The sequence below is a fragment of the Arvicanthis niloticus genome, chromosome 2 (assembly GCF_011762505.2).
Source record: "Arvicanthis niloticus isolate mArvNil1 chromosome 2, mArvNil1.pat.X, whole genome shotgun sequence".
NCBI lineage: Eukaryota > Metazoa > Chordata > Mammalia > Rodentia > Muridae > Arvicanthis > Arvicanthis niloticus.
The window spans coordinates 87,454,440-87,473,396 of record NC_047659.1 but is presented as its reverse complement, the minus strand read 5'-3'; the positions used below and the strand labels follow the sequence as shown (position 1 = coordinate 87,473,396).

Genomic DNA, 18,957 nt, shown 5'->3' with positions numbered 1-18,957 from the left:
GTCTTACTTTGGTTTCTGGCTTTATTTTGGTAGCATTATCTGCTGTAGGTAAAGTAGAGAGCTGGTGTTGAGGGAAAAAAAAAGGCAGATTGACTTTTTTTCCTAATAAACTCTATGTCTTGGTATTATGGAAAGATAGCTTTCATATTTCATACTAAATAGTTTGTATGTGCCTTATGCTTCTGAACTATTGCTTACCAATTCTAGTAAAAAGCAATGATGCACTCTGAAGGACTGCTATAGCTTTAAATTTTTGCCCCGTACCCTCTTCCCCAACCCTAAAGAATTCACTTGCCTGTAGCTTCATAGGTTTAGTCAAAGCCCTAGCACATGGGTAACAAGTGTACAGCCTTGGCTCCAAGTCTGCTGGGTTTCATGTGTGGTGCCTGTTCTCCCTGTCTGCCAGAGGAAATTCCATCTCTGGCCTGCCTTCATGTGGTGCTGATAAAGTCCTTCCTGTACATTAGAATTCCTGTTTCCCTTTAAGCTACAGCATGGGATATTGGGAATGATCAGGAAAGGGGAGGGGAAACAGGAGACGAACATATCAGTAAAGTAGCATGAGCTGGTATCTCCCGGTTTGCCTTTCAGTCAGGTCATCGAAATTCTTCCAGAAGCCACTGTTCAGCCGTTTAAAGCGAAAGTCTCAGGTCACTTGCTAAGTGGCACGCAGCTCTTGTTAGTTTCATTTTTAAAATTACCATTTGTGCTAATTGAAGCAGGCTTTGGTGGCTTCTGAGATACTGATGCTATGGTTAATATTGCTTCTGTTGGCTGTACAATCTACCTGTTGGTAACACTTGGAGAGTTCAGACCAACCACTTTAGGATATGCAATTGAAAGGTGTAAGGGCATGTTCCACCAAACACTGTTGATGCCGTGCTCTTTGGAAGGCAGTTTTGGATTTTGTGGAGGCTTATACTCTGATGGATTTTGTTTCTAAGAGCACCAGGAAAAAAAAATGTCTCCTGCTTCTAATAGAAAAAAACTGACAAAGACAATTTAAGGCAGTTTTCCCTTACTTCAGAAGTTAACTTTACTGCAGTGTAAATTTGTGTATAGTAGGATGTATCTTTGAAATATGTGTGTGTGTGTGTGTGTAACAGAAAAAGAGGGCACAGATTAGCATACGTGTGGAAACTTTTGAAAATACTAATATGTACATTTTTTTCTCCCTCTGTGCCTGTATGTCTTCATGGCTCCTCATTTATGGCTCAAATGGTAACTGTGGGAAAATTCCTTGGCATCCTGACATCAGAACCCTTCATCCTGGCGAGACCACGATGATGCAACCTCAACTCACTCAGCAGGCACCCCAGGACCCTCCAGTGGGGGCCATGCTTCCCAGAGTGGAGACAACAGCAGTGAGCAAGGTAAAAGGTTAAGAATTTTCCTTGTACAAAAGTAAACATGATCAAAATGACTTCAGCATTTCATGGTATCAGTTTGTGTAAACAGAAGAGGGGCTGGTAAAGGTGTAGGGCATATTGCTAAACTTTTGGTAGGAAGACAGGTTTCCTCTTGTTACTTTTATTTAAAGAGTTAAAATGAGCTATTTAATCTTTAAGTCCGTGTTACAATAATAATTGATTAGTTCTGCCAATTCTCCTACAAATGCGGTTATCTACACTACTTTGGTGTATATCAGAAAAACAGGCCTACCTAACTGCTATAAACCAGAAGTTTGAATTATACTGTAAACAGGATATTTGCTTCTAATATTTACTATAAGAGTTTTTTATAATTAAAGCAGCATGAATTGAAAGAATATAAGATACAGAAATCTGTTCTTATTTACTCCAGAAATATGGGGAAGGAGTTTGAAGAGATTTATACAGATTTTTAGTTTGAGAAGATGGATTTCGAAATTCTTCAGATGTTGTTTGTCCTTGCTTCTAGACAGCTGAAGTAGTGACTTTTGTCCTAATTCAAAAAACAAAACAAAAAAATAGAAATGTAGAAGACAAGGAGAACAGCTGCAGATGTTCAAGAAGCCTTCTGCAGTTTGTAATGAATTTTGCCATTTACAACAGAGAGCAATTATATGTTGGTAGGAAAGACTCTTCTATGGATAAAATGATCATTTAAAAAAAAAGATGCATTATTGAATGTGGTCCAGGAATGTATATAGATTTTACTTTTTAATATTTTACATTAGATGGTGTCTGATCTCTTAGGTCTATTTTATCTCTATTATGATTCTGTTTATGGCCATAATATTTAAGCATTAGACAGGTTTCCAAGTCAAATATTGTCTAACAGCTTGAGCTGTAGTGATATAGGCCATCTAAAAGAGAGCTGATGTCCTGTGTGTATCTACCCTTCTTCATGTTTCTGTCTGGGGATTTTGGACTCCTGATTTTCCAATCAAGTGTAGAAAGCCGGCCTTTCTAGGATAGCTTTTACTTGTAAGTGAACTCTATTTAGAATCTGTCTTTTCAACAAGTTGCAACTCATAGACAACGTACTACCGAATACCAAGCTACAGAACTTGTGAGCTATATGTATACTGGTTTGGGTACATCAGTTGGACTGTTTGTAAAATAAATTTCATTCTAAGATGTTTTGAAGGAATCTTGTACATAGATTCAATCATGGAACTGAAGTTCAGGGGTTTAACTGAGGTTCCAATTGACCCTGGGTCAAATGCAGAAAGCTTTCAATCATTCAGTCCTCCCCAGTGCTCCAAGTTAGGGTAACACAAAGGGTGAAATATCTATTATAAAAACAAAACACCCTCAACATTGCAGGGATGGGTGCGGGGAGAAGAAGCAGACTTAATGGCCTAATGAGGCTATCTTCCAGAAACTTCTCCGGTGTGAGGCTCCCTCTGACCTTTCACTTGGCTCAGGAGCCCAGCGCTTCATTTTTCACATTCTTGCAATTACGTTAACGCTTCAAGCATTTCTGACTCCAAGTCAGCTAGCGACACCAGGCATAACTCAACACTGTGAGTTTTTCTCTTCTCTGTAGATTCATTAACAGGTCACCAAGGTCCCAACTGAAATTTAAAACTGACTGGTTCTGTTGGGTTTCTTGAGTTATGGCGAGAGGGAAAAGAGGAAGGGTCAGAGAGGAGAGGAGGCAGAAGAGGAACTGAGGTGGGCTTAGTGATCAGGGAATAACCACCACAGCAAACAAAGCATGAAGTTTTATCATTTTACTTAGTGAGTTCTGTTTTATTAAGGGTTTTTGGTCAGGAAAGAGAAAGACATGTAAGAGCGATCCTCTGGGGAGGGAAAAAGCCACTGATCCCTTCGTTCTGTGGGTAGCTGCACCCACTTATCCCTTGCTGAAGGATTTGATCCCCCAAGCTTTCTGTTCCTTTAATCATATCTCTGTGGGATTAAAGAATGGACACGGTGGTTTATGTATGTGCGCACGGGGAAGTCTGTCTCTCCAACAGCCTCCTCAACTGTATTAAAGTTTGAGAGAAAGCCGGGGAAAGTTATCGTGTTGATAAGATGGCAAAAGTTGGTGCAAGGAGAATTTTTCTGCCTGACTCACTGGGTCAGTAGTTAAAATTCATGCATCGAGGTGTTCTGTTCTGTTTTGTTTTGTTTGTTTTTGACAGCAGATTCTAAAATTTAGATGCGAGACTTAGGTATGTTTTGCTCCTATAATCTTTTAAACATGTTAAAGCTATTTTGATACTTTGTTCCACCAAAATGCTCAGAGTAGCTTTCAGTGGGGAAAGATTAATTATCTGCTTCGGGGCAAAGTCAACAGAGATATTGACTGAAATCACATATGCTTATCACAGGTTAGATCTTAGAGTTGATGTAGAATGGAAAACCTGGGAGGGAAATTTACGTCTTTCATATTAAATATATCATAATGTTTCATGGAAACCTAAGTTTGCAGTTCACAAGAGACTTTAGTTACTTCTTCAGAATTTATTAGCACAACAGGCATATGGAAAACTGCAAAACGATTCAATTTCAAAACAAATTATGATAAACAGAAGAAATAGGAATGAATTGTACTAAATACAATGTTTTCATACACATTTTAAATTAAACTTTAATAGCCATATGCTATAAAACAATACATGCATTTATGTTGCTTTATAATTTTTGTGAATATTTTCACAATAATGATTCTCACAAATCTTTACTTTGGAACCTAAAAACATCTCGCTTTATGACCTGATACTGAAAGAGCTCCAGTTACATGGGTGAAAGGTCACCTTTTCTCTCAGGAGTTTATATGATAAACAGAATGGAGAAAAGGAAGCAAAATTTTTTAATAATGTAAAAAATGAACTTGGAGAAATGTAAGGTCTGGTTTTATCTTTCCAACCACACACCAGTCAACTGTATTAATATGAGCTCAACTTTTCATTCACTAAGTTTTCTGTTTTCGAAGAGCAGCCAAAGGGAGGGCGTTTGTCTTGTTAGTCACATTCGATGAGGAAGGAAATCTGGTTTTTCAAGGATAGAATTAGGGTGCAGGCTCAGAGCTCTGGGGCAGTAACTGCCTGTCTTTGTGCCTGACTTCCCGGCAGTAAAATGGGGCCTGATAATAAGGCCTGGAGTTCCTAGTTCTGTACCTGCTGCTGAGTCAAAAGATGCTTTGTGTTCCATTGTGTACTTGCCAGAGTGAAGACTAAGAAGCAGCTTCCTCTCTCCTAGAGCACTCTGAGAGCCTTAGATAAAAGGCACAGTATATGTACAAAGTATTATTATTATTGATGGGTTTGTGTAACTCCCATTAACGCTGATGGGAGTTACACATGTGAATTGGCAAGAGAATAGACCCCTCAGTGTTTAGAGCACATGAAATTTACATTTTTTCCAGTGCTGTAATTGAGATGTTGACAAATTGGAGAATATTGATGAGCCTTTGTTTTAAGTATTTCGTGCCAAGTTTGTTTTATCCTTCCTGGTTTGAACAATGGTCTGGGTTCATCAGCAGTGAATAAAAAGGGTAGAGTAAAGATAACTTTGTATTTCAATATTTTGATGTGCCAATATGAAATAAATTGTCTTAGGCAAATGGAATATGCTGTTTTAATCATTAGCTATGCATGAAAGAAAAATTGATGTTGACATCTTTGCTGTAAAATCGTTGTAATGGGGCCTTCCTTACAATTCATTTTTGTAAAATTCATTTTGTACGTTTTGCAGCAATTGAACAATCCCTGCACTGTGAATAGGCAGGATTCCCAGAAATACCGAGACAGTTGGCCCAGTAACTGCTGAGCTCACAGTGCACATCACACACACGTTAACCATCCTGTTGCCAGACCCAGATTAACCCAAATACATGAACATGTTAGCATCTATATCTCTAATCACTCAAGACCCAGGGCTGTATAAGCCAGCAGGGTTCCCTTCGACTCTGCCACCAGGCCCCTCCATTGATGTCACCATCTATCATCCAGGCAACAAGGCTAGAATCCCACAGCTAGATGTTTATTTAGTTATTGTACAGTTATTTAGCAACCATAGTGTTGAAATCTGCAAATGTCCCCTTAGTAATGAATGGAAGTTCTTATAGTTAAGCACATGTGTAAGATAGTATGACACTTTTTAGCTAATACTATATTGCAGTTATAAAATAATATTTTTCTGCTTTAAATATTCCAGTTATGTATTTAAAGGAGAAGGTGGGGAACCCACTTACTGAGGGTCCTGAATATTCTCTGCTGGGATTTCTCATTCAGTCTAGGAAAACTCTGTCTATGGAATGTTTTCATAGTGGCGGCAATCTCTTTAAAATAACCCTAAATACAATATGACAGGCACCATCTGGCATCATCCTTTGCTAGTTGCTTTTAACTTTTATTTTTCCTAGAGTTAAGTTCACCCCAAACTGGTCACTAGCTTATGATAAAAGTATACTAGCATCCCTCTTCTCCTGATTGTTATCAACATTTTTTTCTCTTCAACTATAATTGACAGTTGAACACGGGCAGAGAAGAAGCTGTTATGTATAAAATATTCATGTGGTACTTCCTTTCCTTCCCCCCCCCAAAAAAAAACTAAATAAATATGAAAGCCACCTTTCAAACATCAGCAAACACTTAGGTATGTTTTGTTGATGTCTTAGGACATTTTAGGTAGTCGCCATCGGAAATAAAATTAAAAGCTTCTAATAAATACTTGTTCTAGGAACATGTAATGGTTTCCCATAAATGCTTAAAAGGGTTCTATAATAGCTGTTAATTTTGCTGGTTTCATTCATATGTATGTATGTATGTATGTATGTATGTATGTATGTATGTATGTATCAACTTACCTGAAAAATCCAGAGTTGGGATTTCCAGATTTTTTTTTTAACTTAGTCATGGAAAGGGATGTCTCCTGATGCCAGTTAGAGTTTAATTTAGAGTAGTAATTAAACTTGAATACTGCCTCATAAACAAAAGATAAACAATAAACCAACCACGTTCCCTGCTGTTTCATAGCTTTCTTTCCCAGATGTTTTAGCCTGATAATTTTTACACAGTGAACTACCTAACATGGAGTTTTGTGGACAGAAGTCGAAATAAGTTTTCTTTTCCCCTCCTTTTTCTCCATTCTCTTTCTTTTTAATCCAGTAATTTTTTTTCTCTCTTCTATAAGTTCACTGAGGGGATTTTCTATCCTTTACATATATTTAAAGTCTGGTAAAATACATACTTCATGCAGATGTGTTTTATAGATAACTCTGATTTTTTTCTTAGCTATCATGTATTGATTTTCTTTCTAAACTCATCTGGTCTCCAATTTCTTTCATACTTAGAAAAGGAGCACATTTTTCTTTGAGTCAGAGTTGATGATAAGTCAAAGGACAAGCAGACTTGATGATGGAGAGTCTTTTTTTCTTTTTCTTTCTTTCTTTCTTTTTTTTTTTTTTTTTTTTTACCCTGCTTCCCTTCCTGTCCATGTATCTTCCTCTTCTACCAGGGCTACTGTGTGGTTGTGTTCTTCTCTGGGTTCTGAGGGTGTCTCAGTCCAGTTCTGGATTCTTCCACTGTCAGCCATGATCCTTCTGATTGTCAGGTACAAGTGGGCTGTTCAGTGTGGAAGCCATGTTATTTTCACTGGGTGGGGTAATTACTGAAAGCTGAGAATAGCGGCACTAAAGACAGGGGGATACTTTCATGATCCCATTAGCATAAGAGAGGGTAAATTATTCATGCCAAGTGAGGATTCTATGGGGAAAAGTATAGTTAATGCACAGAGTTTTTAAATGTATCCCTTTCTGCTCTGAGACTAAATTCTCGTTGGAATCAGTTCTCAGACATTTACGGGAAGGCTCTGGTGGCGTGTTAGATGCAGCTCATGTCTCTGTGTTTGCAGCGTTCTCAATAGAGACCATCTGGCAAAGATCCAAAAGGTGATTAAACAAAATGATCAGCTCTTGTTGCTGTGTTACATGTCCAATACTCGGGATTAAAAAACATGACCCACGACAGTCAAGCTAACGTCGTGCGGCTCACCCTTCCCCCTCCCCTTCCCGTATAAGAATTCAGATGGCCCACAAATGTGTGAGCCATCTTTGTGTCCTTATGGCCCATAATCATGAACAGGTTGTGCAAATGGTTCTTTCTGTAGCACTGTCTGTTCCAGCAGCATAGAAGCATTTCATATTAATTGGGTCAGTCTAATATTCATATTGACATGGGGAAAAATTACTAAAATTTATTCTTATAGCAGACAATGAATATGTGTGTTTTCTGCCATGAGGGGAGTGAAGTCTGGCAACTGGCTTGTGCAACTGATTAATTTTTCTTAAAACTGGAGAAAATCAAAGCGTGGAAGACTGTCAGTCTGCGGAAACAGCGCACAACCCTTTATAACTAAACAAAATGGACGGGGTGGGGGCTCTCGGGGAGCGTGTGGAAGGGAGCTCTGGTGTTAACACCATAATCAGGGATAAATTTACAGTGCCATTCTGAAGAGCCCTCCCTCCCCATAAACAAGCTGATAATCACAGGGAAGCTGACTCCCAATTAGCTTTTCCTTCCCTCACCCGGATCAGCATGTTTATGTGTCTTCCTTAAGCTTGGATATGTCTCTACTGAGTTGCTACAGCTCATGTCAAATTCGAAAGTTTGGAAATGAAATGTTTGATTATGAGGAACTGCTGCTAATAAGCAAGGTAAATCCAAGCACTCATTTCACCATGGAGTTAAGGTAAAAATGCCAAGATTTGTGACTAAGGGACAGATGTATCTTATCTGTGGGGTTTGCACCAAATGCCGAGCAGAAATATAAATTGAACAAACCAGACATTGTGAGGAGTGATTGAAGAAATATTGAGATGAAATCTTGGAATGAAATATATATGTATATTTATAACAATGCTGTGAATTGCTTACATGGCTCATTTGCATGAGCCTGAACAGTGATTTTATTAAGGGCAGTGGAAAGTCTGTCAGCTAAGGCATTCAGAATGCAGCCCTATTACTCATTAGGCGCTTTGGAGACTGAGGCTGACCATTTACTATTGTGGAAGCCTATGACTGATCGCACAGGATGCGTTTTAGTGCAAATGTCAAGAGAAGATAGAGAATAAAGCAGAGAAGGAAAACATTCTCAAAAACCACTTGAAAACATCATCATTCCCTGTCAGCCGCCCTTTCGCAGGGAAAGCGAAGCTGTAGGTGAGGAAGGCGGAGGGGCAGAGGACTAAGGAGGGCAAGTGAGATCCCCCTAGAGTCTGTGCCTTGTGGCAGATGAAAGGGACTTGAATAGCCTTGGGGGTCTTAAGGCTATTATAGGGCAACTCGTGCTCTCTTATCATGCTGATTTTTCAATTGATTTTTGGCTGAACAGTACTTGTTGAAGCCCTCCAGAGCATCAAACACAGCCTTATGGCGCTATACATCGCAATACACGTGTACTATTTTTTTCCTCCTTCATTGTCTTTGCTCCAGAAGAATAGTCTGTGAAAACATCAAGTTATCCACCCCCTTCCCATCCGCCTTTCCTATTTCTACCCATAGGGAATCTCTTAAGATTGTTTCTGGGTTTGTTTGTTTGTTTGTTTGTTTGTAGAAGGGGTTCCTGGGAGAACTTTGTATTTATCTTCCCTTGTTCACATCTGTCTTTGATTCAACCTCACAAAACATTTTTTTTAAAAAAAAATTTTTTTTTCTATGTCACAGCAGACAATGTTTTAAGCCACTTTAACTTACCCTGTGTTCTCTGGAGTAATCTATATCTTTCTGGTGACAAGCAAAAAGGAAACTGAAAGTTGTTAGCTCCTTGCTAAAAGTGGAGTGAAACTTCTTAATATCCCTGCTGAGCAAGGATAAGTTCCCAGGATTCCAGGGAAAGCTAAGATCTCTAATAAGGAGGCAGACCTAGCAGGGATGTATCCTTGACTGTCTTCTACCCAGAGAACTCTTAATCTAACACACTAGAATCAACCCCTCCATGAAGCTTTCCCAGTTTGCCCAGGCACGAGCCTAGGTTCTTTTTTGTACTTCCATAGCATGTCTGTCTCCATTGGAAAATCCTCTCCATAGCTCTGTAAGGATAGTGTATGATTCCTGGCCTCTCTCCCAGCTTTTCTGGTGGAGGGCTACCCCCTACTACCTATTAGGCTATCCTATCTTGCAGCCATGGGTTGGCTTTTGACTTTATAAACAGGACCCATAGGCATACCTCTTGTTCCTTCTCAAGGTAAACAAATTAAGAAAAACTTTGTGCTGATGGATTCTGTGATGTTTACCTAGATATACAAGAGTTATTTGGAATGTTATCTATGCATCTGTTGCAATCTGATTACATTCCATAAGGAGTAAAAAGAACCCAAATTTTAAACTAACATTTTGTGTATTCATTACTGCCCTAAAGGAGCCAAAAGAGACATCAGCTTAAACATAGAATCCGTTGGGAGATAGGTCGGTCTTTAAAAATTTGTCTTATTAGTACTTTTGGGTTGTCTTTAACTATGCACGTGTGGTCAGAATTTGGAGATAGAATTTCTTATTATAATACAGCAGGGAAAGAGGGAGGGGAGGCGGGGATCTGATCAGAGAGATTACGTAGTATGTGACAAGTATTTCCCTATGATGACCTTGTTTAGGATGGGTTAACTTTTAGAGACATCACGTGGAAACACGTAAAGGAAGGCAGAAGTAATTTTTCATCGTGCATTACTGGTTTCATGTATGTGAACTTTAGTTTTTTTAAAGTAGCTTTTAGAAGGTATATTTACGTTCATAATTGGTCCTTTCTATCTGTCAGGGACCTTACCCTGTAGTAAGATCTGTACTCTAAGGTCACAGTTGCAAGGGAAAGGTAATGCCTGGGAGGCAGACTTGGATTCAAGTCTCAGCTCTCATCAGCATCTGCTAGTTTCAGTTTCTCCTTTAGTAAAGTGGAGGGGGTACTACCCTCCTTCCAGATCGAAGGTATGTTCAATGCAATTTCATGTGTGGGGCACAGAATATTGCCCAAAGCCAGCAAAGCTCAGTTCTTGCATTCTTCCTCTATGCTGACTCTAGTCATCCCTATGCTGACACTAATCCTCTATAGACCTAGGATGTGTTGCATTATCTTTGGGGACTTGTCCTCTCATTCTATCATAGCCTGGACTAAACGATCTTACAGATTCAAGCTCTGGGCAGCTAGTGTTTCCATCCATATTTACCTATTGTTTTACTTTTATTCTTAATCAATGAGACTGGCTAGAAGTTCTTCATCTTGGGGTTCTACATCCTTGATTTATGATATGTGATAAGATAATATTCTCTGCTTTTTGTTGGTCAGTTCAGGAGAGCTTTTCCCTTCTTGGTTTATCAAGACAAGAACCAGGCATCTGAATTTATTTTATGGCAAAGGGTAAAATGACACAAATTGTATGTAGGACAACTTAGGTTCTGGTCTGAGCATCAGGAGTATCTTGTAAACACAAGCAACTTCTTCCTTGTTCCTGATCCCACTGTGATGTTTTCTGTTGTAATTTCTATACTTCACAGGTGAAATAATACACCAGATGCATGACAGGAGGTCAGCCTCTATCCACTCTTGCCTGCACACTATTCCAAAACCTCTAATTAATGATTATGAATTTTTATAGTTAAAGGTATTTTGCGAGTCTCAATGTAAAGACTGTTAGTTCACATGAATCTATACATGATCACCAATAGTCTGGAGCTTAATGATTTTTAAAGTGGGACCTGTCTGACCTGAGAAACTTTTATGTGACTGCCCCCTCCCCAGATAAGTAGGTATACTCATTTTGATGAGTATACAAATCAAGTATTTAGTGCTAATAAATTATAAGAAAATTTATTTTAAAACAACTTTCCGATATGCATATATTTTACCATTTATTAAAGATAAAGAAAATTTACATATTTATAATATGAATATGTTTATTTTTACATAAAAATACTAAGCCTGACACTGCAAGACACAGAGCAGCTTCAGCCTTTCTGGAGATAGTCCTTATTTTTATTGTAAAGTCAACTGAGAAGACAGCTTCACATACATGAGGAATAGCCCAAGGGTAGGGACAATTCTGAAATTATTGAAATTTCTGCCCTAAATTCAATCCAAAATATCCTATATAATTCTTCTCGATTGCTTAGAGCTACCTGCGTGTTCATCAAGCCGTCTCTCACTGAGTTACGAGTCCTACTAAATATTTTTTTCTGTTTTGATTTTTGTCAAAGTCAAGACAGCTACTTAAAAAACAATCTTTAAAAATCAAACGTTCTAACACAGAACAATCCAAAATATATCAATTTGAGACTTGCATGCTAAAGGATGATGGTAAAAAGTATTTAAAATCTTTGTTATTGGATTTTTTTCATAAATAAACCATTATTTAAGAGCAGAAAACCTAGCAAATACAGTAAAACTACTGCAATTGATACCTTAAAATGGTCTCCAGTCTGGGCTGAAGTGGTGCAGGCATCCACAGGCTGGTGTTGCATGTCCTGGTGGCATGCATGCTCCAAAGCAAATATATTGTGTGTTCAGAACCGAGACCACTCTGGAATGCAACATGGCAAGCTCTGTCAGGAACATCTTGGATTTGTTACAAACTTAACTTTGAATTAATTTTTGGTCATTGCATATTCAGAAAGTTTTGACTGTTGCCAAATTTTTGGGACCTACACATTCAGTTATGTGACCCTATGTTGAGTTGTGATGCACTTTCTCAGAAGCTGTGTGTTAACTATTGGAGTATTTGCTTAAATCAAATAGTTATTCCCTAATCTTTCCTTCCCAATAGTGATGGCTGGCCCTATCGCTTCAAAATGAAGCCTTTTACAAAAGAAACCTTAACAAAAGTATATTAAGGAGTATAGAATTTTATATTCCCTTTTCCAACTAACATTTGTAATAAACACTCAGTAAATATAACTCCTAAAATCTCTATGTGTCAAATGTGGGGATGTTAATGATCAGAGATTGTGAAATTCTAATGAATTGCCAAGTGTGGAGGTTGATGTGTATATATCTCCCTATCCCTTAAGACCTTATCAAACCATGTGTTATTTAAATTCAGGGCACAAAGATCTTTATCAAGCAAGGGATTTGGGGCATGAACCTATGTATGGACCGTATGTTAGTGTACCCCTTCAGCAGCTAGCTACAGTAAGCTGGGGGAGGGGCATTATGGCAGATTCACACATAACTTGTATGAAGCACATCTTCACATACAGAGGTTATGGAATAATAAGTTCAGGACAGATGATGATGCTCAAGGAAGGAGACTGGTGTTGAGAGAATGACAGGTTTTGAAGCAAGAGGACCAACTTTCCTCTGACCTTGCTACTCCTAGACCACTATTTCTCTGCCTATTCATTTCTCTACCTGTAAAATGGAACTAATAACTATTTAATAGGGCGGTTTTATACTTAATATACATTGGCTCCAAAATAGTCTATCTTGAGATTATGGTAGAATGCAAATGTCATTATTCATTCATTTATTAATCATATAGTTGGACCAAATAAGATGTATTCTCTTTCCATACCAGTGCTTTATCATATGATTTGGGGATGTAAACAAATAAGCAGGCACACTTCTGATATTACATCTAACGTGCAGGATGAGATCTATTTGAGGGAGGGAATACGCAATACTCTCTGAAGTATTAGTAAAAGGCTTTTCATAACTCGGGGAGGCTTTCAGCATTTCATTGATGGCCTTTAATGTTATCTTCAGGTGACTAGAATAGGGAGGGGACAAGGGAGCAGGCAAGAACAGAGAAAAGTGCTCAGAAGCAGGAAGCTATGGGTATGCAAAGAGCAACAACCAGTCCGAACTTGCTGTTTTTATGAGAGAATACACAGCAAACGCGTGGCTGGAGGGCCAGCAGAGCTGACATCACCTCAAGTGTGTGCTTGCTCCTCTAAGCACTGTTTACCAAACATTCCTAATCATAGAAAGCACTGCCGGACATGGGGATGCAGAGAGCCAGGCTGATCACAGAAATTTGACATCATGGTTTTCAGAGGAAGACTTGAGAATCGGGATGTTGTTTCTTAAAGTCAGACTCAGGGAAATCCTGGTCTGGAACATGGGGAATGCACCAAAATAGGTTAAGCCAAAGGAAGTTATGATGAGATTTGATTTTTAAATTAGCACTTGTAGACTATGGAGATTACATAGGAGGGGAAGGAAAGCAAATATAGAAAGGGGGTTAGTAGTCTAGAAGCCACAAGAAGTTTGCATCAAGCCCGTGGCAGCAAAGTCAGAAGAGAGAACATATGCGAAAGGAGGGCGGAAGACGGAGCCCAGGGTGGCCAGCAGGACTCTCCCTTGGTGGAGAAAGCAGACAAATAATCAGGAGAGTCTTTATTTTCCATGCCATGAATTTTGAAGTGTGGACATTTAGCAGCCAGAACAGGCTTCATTAGCCCATGCAGAGTTTTCAAAATATAAACCTGCGATGTGCGCTGGTGAAGAATGATTCTTCCAGAGACATGGCATATTCATAGGTGTTGTGGCCTCACAGTTAAACGCACGGTCACTGGCATTGGCTGGCTCCCCATGAAATCCTTACATCTGCTACTTGGTGTGAGGACCATCTATCTACTCTACAGCTAAAGGACATGGGTAATAAAAAGATAGTTTGATAGATTTTGAGATATAGAGCTTAATAGTATAATTCACAGAAAATGATAGTCTTCTGTTCATTTTATCCTAAGTAAATGATATACTTAAAAAATATTTTTAAAATTGCCTTTAAAGCAGTTGAAACGTGACATTATACACCAGGAGGACCTGAAAACAAAAAGTCCTACACTTATCTTTAGGAAAGGGGAAGGATGGATATTTGAGCAGGAGCCCTGCCCCAGGCCCCAGCTCCAGTCAAAAGAGCTCTTCTCTCCAAGCAACTGTTTCTCCTTATGTCTCTGGTGTTGCACGAACTCTCTAGAACTTAGTTACCTTCCTGCTTGACTGGAAGATTCTTGAGGCCAGTTTCTCCATCTTACGCATCTCCTTTTGCACCTTCTCAATGCCATGATTAATGTAGAAGGTCTTGGATAATAATAATTATCTTTATTTTTTATTTTCTTCTGAAAAGAGAATTGGGTTTATATTGTGTGCGGCAATGAATAGCAGGCTGGGGAATTAGTGCTTGGTTTGGTAGGTAATAGGGACCTATTGAAGGTTTGTGAATGCGAGTAGTGACATAATCGCCTTCCTTTTGAATGCCAATGACCAATTCTCTACTATGTCTTCCGTGGTCAAAGTAGCAGACCTGTATGCTTGCCTGAAATACTGTCTGTTTGAAAGAGTAGATATTCTTTTCAGTGAAAAAAAAACACATTTCAAATAGCAAAAAGGAGGGAGAAGAAAGAAAGAGAAAGAAAGAAAGAAAGAAAGAAAGAAAGAAAAGAAAAGCTTTGATATTCTCTCCAAAGCAATCTAAGCACTAAGATGACTGTGAATCACATAATTCTCTGCACATCACCTCAGTTCAGGAATCTGATTCTAAGAACATACTTCTGTAAATGTTTATAGTGTAGTAAATATTAACACCTGGAAATGACTCAAGAAGATGGAGTAAATATATCATCTTCAATATCTGAAAAAATATAGTTCCTGGGATATTTAAATATGCATTACTTTAAGAAAAAAGGACTGTGTGGTTAGAACGAAGCCTGGGTTAAAACTGGATTTCCTTTAGTGTAGGAATTCTCAGATCCCCTAATTTGCTAATGTGCATTTTAAGGCTACAGTGGGTAGAGACCTAAAGCTTCCCAGATCCACTTAACCATTAAGATGGTCTTTCACATTACCTCTGGGGACTCCACACCCTCGGAACACAGTCTGGAATTCACTGCCCTCCATTCTGCTTCCGTCACTGAAACCCATTCAGACAGAGCTAATATCCTAGGGAGTCTTCTCTGGTGTTGTATTTAAGAGGTGGGTCAGCATGAGCTCAGGATCAATTTTCAATTGTGTAAAGCGCAATTTCCTCTATAGTCAGAAGTCTTGTGGACTCCAGCTCTCCTTGCACAGCGTATTCTCTGAAGCCGGCTAGCCTAGTACTTACACTTCATTGTATTAATCAATGTGACTTGAATAGTTCTTGAGTGTTTGATTCAAAGGAAGCACATTTGATTATCTCCTCACAAATGCAGAAATGAAGAGCCAGCGGACTTATTCCAGACATGAACTAAAGTGATGTTAAATCCTGAAACCCAGCACGAAATGCACTTGCTTTATCAAAAGCAAATTGTTTTTTTTTTTTTTAAAGATTATTCCCCTTTTTTTGTCTCTGTCTGTCTCTCTCTGTGTGTCTGTCTGCCTGTCTTTCTGTCTCTGTGTCTCTGTCTCTCTTTCCCTCTTTGTGTCTGTCTCCATTGCTCTGTCTCTCTGTCTCTGTATCTCTCTGTCTCTCTGTCTCTGTCTCTGTCTCTGTCTCTCTCTCTCTCTCTCTCTCTCTCTCTCTCTGCGCACACACACACATTCATGCATGTGGAGGTCAGAGGAAATTTTGTTGAATTTTGTTCTCTTTTTCTACTATATAGGTCCTCAGGATCAAACTTAAGTTGTCAGGCCTAGTGGTAAGTGCCTTTATCCACTGTGCCATGTCACTAGCTCTAAATCTGAGTAAAGATGAAGAGTAGAAACAGCAGTCCTTGCTGTCTGGAAGTAGATGATTTGGATTTTGTTGCCAAGTAGTGGAACTGGCAATCCATCCTTTGAGAAATATCCAGGATGCCTTAGTGCTACAAAGCATCTTGGTATCTGACCATTGGCTCCAATTTAGCATTTGCACCAATTACGTTTTTCTCCTGACTCTTCCTTATAGTGGGAGGATCCTGGAAGGCATGTTAGCATATTCAGGGACATAAAAGATGTCCAGAGTTTTTACCTCTCTTGAGGGAGAGGAACTTCCAAGGCCATGCATTCCAGTCTTGGGTAAAGTGGGGCAGGATTACCCACTTACATATACGACGCCCTTCAGGCATGAGGTAGAGAATCAGGTTGATCCAGTCTAGTTTCTGAAGTTTGAGCAAGTAACTGAGAAGAGTCTTAGGATACAATTGAGGTTACCCTTGCAGTACGGTGAGGAAAAAGTTGAATTTATTCTTGTTTGTCAATCTTTTTTTTTTTTTTTTTTTTTTTTTTTAAAGAAGATTCTCAGTGTTGTACAGTAACATTAGCTCAGAAAATTACACTTCTTATAGGCTGTGGAAGTAGCTCAGCTGGAGAACACTTCCTACCGAATACAAGAAGACCCTGGGTTCAATCCCCTGCACTGAAGAAGAAAAGAACATTACAACACAGCCTAATGGACATTCTTGTTTCATAGGCAATGCAGTTCAAATCATCGACTCTCATATTAACTTTCTTCTACTAATGATTATTCGATTCTACCAAACAGATACATCACAAAATTGATGAGTGATGATTTGACCAACTCATATCCCCTTTGAGAACCAGTACCCTAAGTGAGCATCACTAAGCAGCTACTTTCAGCTATTAGCCATTTGCCAGAACAAAATCGCAGCTTTCCCCACCAATGTATTTTAACACCACTTTGCTTTGCTAGCATGAAGGAGATACACAGAGCTGATCTACTGAATGAGTAGGAGGCAAGTGGCCTTCAGTTCTTGTTTTCCTTGCCTCCTGCTGTCAAGAGTACCATGGAAACCAGCACAGGCTAATAGAGGATATGCCCCAAGAAGAGAGCAATTAGGTCAGGAAAAAAAATCAGCAAACAAATAAGTAACTCCATGCAGATGAAAAAGCTAAGGAAGTCCACCTTCAAGGACTACTGTGCCTAGAGTGGAGACACTGTCTGAGGCAGGATGTCCGTGCTTACCATCCTAAGAGAAGCAGCAGGCTTCATTGATGAAGTTATGATGATAGCTATGCCAGGCTGTGTAGCTCATGCTTGTCTAACAGCTCAGAGTTGGGGGCATAGCTCAGTTGGAGGAATACTGGCTTAGAGTACATGAATCCCTGAGTTCAATTCCCAACACCATAAACTGGACATAGTAGCACACAGCTATAATCCTAGAACTTGGGTGGTAGAGGCAACAAGATCAGAAGTTAATTTTCAGGTCTTCAGTGCTCAGAGACCAGCATGCGCTATGTGAGACTGCCCCCAAACAAAAACCAAACCTATCAAAGTCTGGATAAAGAACCATGAGCCCATACTCCTATCCTAATTTTTGTAGGTTGACTAATGATGTTAGAAAGCTTGAGTCTTACATAAAGTCACAGACAGAGACTGGGAATATGCACAAGATCTGTACAAGTTCAAACAAGTTTCTCCTAGCAAGGAGAAAGGAAGTGGGCACAATGTCCTACCCCTAACCAAAAGGCTATTTGCAATTTCTGAGAGAGGAAAAATCAGTTTTCTTCATTGGAGTGGCATTGGGTATATCAACCATATCCCAGGGCAGGTCACATGCTTAGGATTAGATGAACAACAAAAACATACTCTATATTTTGTTTTTGTCGTGCTTCTGGCTTCGTTTTTATATTTAAGAGAGAGAAAGAATATGAAGTAAAATATGGAAAGAATCTTAGAGTAGTTGGGGGAAGAAAAATGACCAAATATGTTGTATAAAACATCTTAAAAGTAAATTTTAAAAAAAAGTGATACTTTTTTTTCTTTAGTTCTCTACACATACACACATTCCTGCCTATGAAACAGAGTTGCTGGTGAGACACATGATGGAATAAATTTCAGTACTGTTTTGGCAAAAAGCTAATAGCTAAATGCAGCTGCTTAGTGCTTACTTAGGGTATCAGTCCTTATGGGTGATGTGAGTTGGTCAAAGCATTAGCCATCAATTTTGCATTGTTTGGTAGAATCAAATAGTCATTAGTATAAAAAAGCAAACATGAGTCCATGACCTGAAATGACATCTCTTTTGGGGGATTCTTGCTTGCTATGTAACCCCAGTTGGCCTGGTCCTCCTGTTCCTGCCTCCAGAGAGCTATGATTCTAAACATTCTACCAACACCATGCTGGCTTAAAATCCTATGGACTCCAATATGTTTAAAGAAGTGTTTCTATGCTTTATGGAGAAACTATAATTTAACACTCAAATATTTTTAACCTTGACCTTAAGAGCAAGCTGGAGTTAGTGCAAGGGTCTGTCTTAATTTCTGCCTTTGGTGTCCCTGGGTGACATTTAACCTCTCTAAGCCTGCATGTCTTCATCTGTAAACAGAGATGGTGTGAGAATTAAATTAGGTGGTGGATCTGAATCTCTGTGTGTTGGGCAAGGCATACACAATAAAATATGCTCCATAAATGAGGATTACAGTGGCACTAATGTGCATATGAGCACTGACTTTATTAGTTTTGGTTCCATAGCTTAAACTTTAAGCCCATGTTTACTGTCAGTGAGTTTCGGGATACAGCATAATAGAATTTCTAATAAGAAGAAAAGCAGTAACATAAGACACTGTGCTTGTCTGTTTTCCTTCTACCTCTGTACTACAACACAGACACAAATAGGCTGAAGGAAAAGGTAAATGTTGGGGGTAGTTATTTGGAAGCAAATCTGAGGTCAAAGTG

General features: G+C 39.0%; 1 protein-coding gene across 15 annotated transcripts in view; it reads left to right on the top strand.

Moving 5' to 3' along the window:
* The window catches only part of Meis2 (Meis homeobox 2), a 201,683-nt gene that overhangs the window by 16,715 nt on the left and 166,011 nt on the right, over positions 1–18,957 (top strand). For all 15 annotated transcript variants that reach the window (XM_034493822.2, XM_034493821.2, XM_076929467.1 and 12 more), the window contains one exon: positions 1,259–1,373. In XM_034493822.2, coding sequence (XP_034349713.1) covers positions 1,259–1,373 — 115 coding nt within the window. The remainder of the gene's footprint in view (positions 1–1,258; positions 1,374–18,957) is intronic.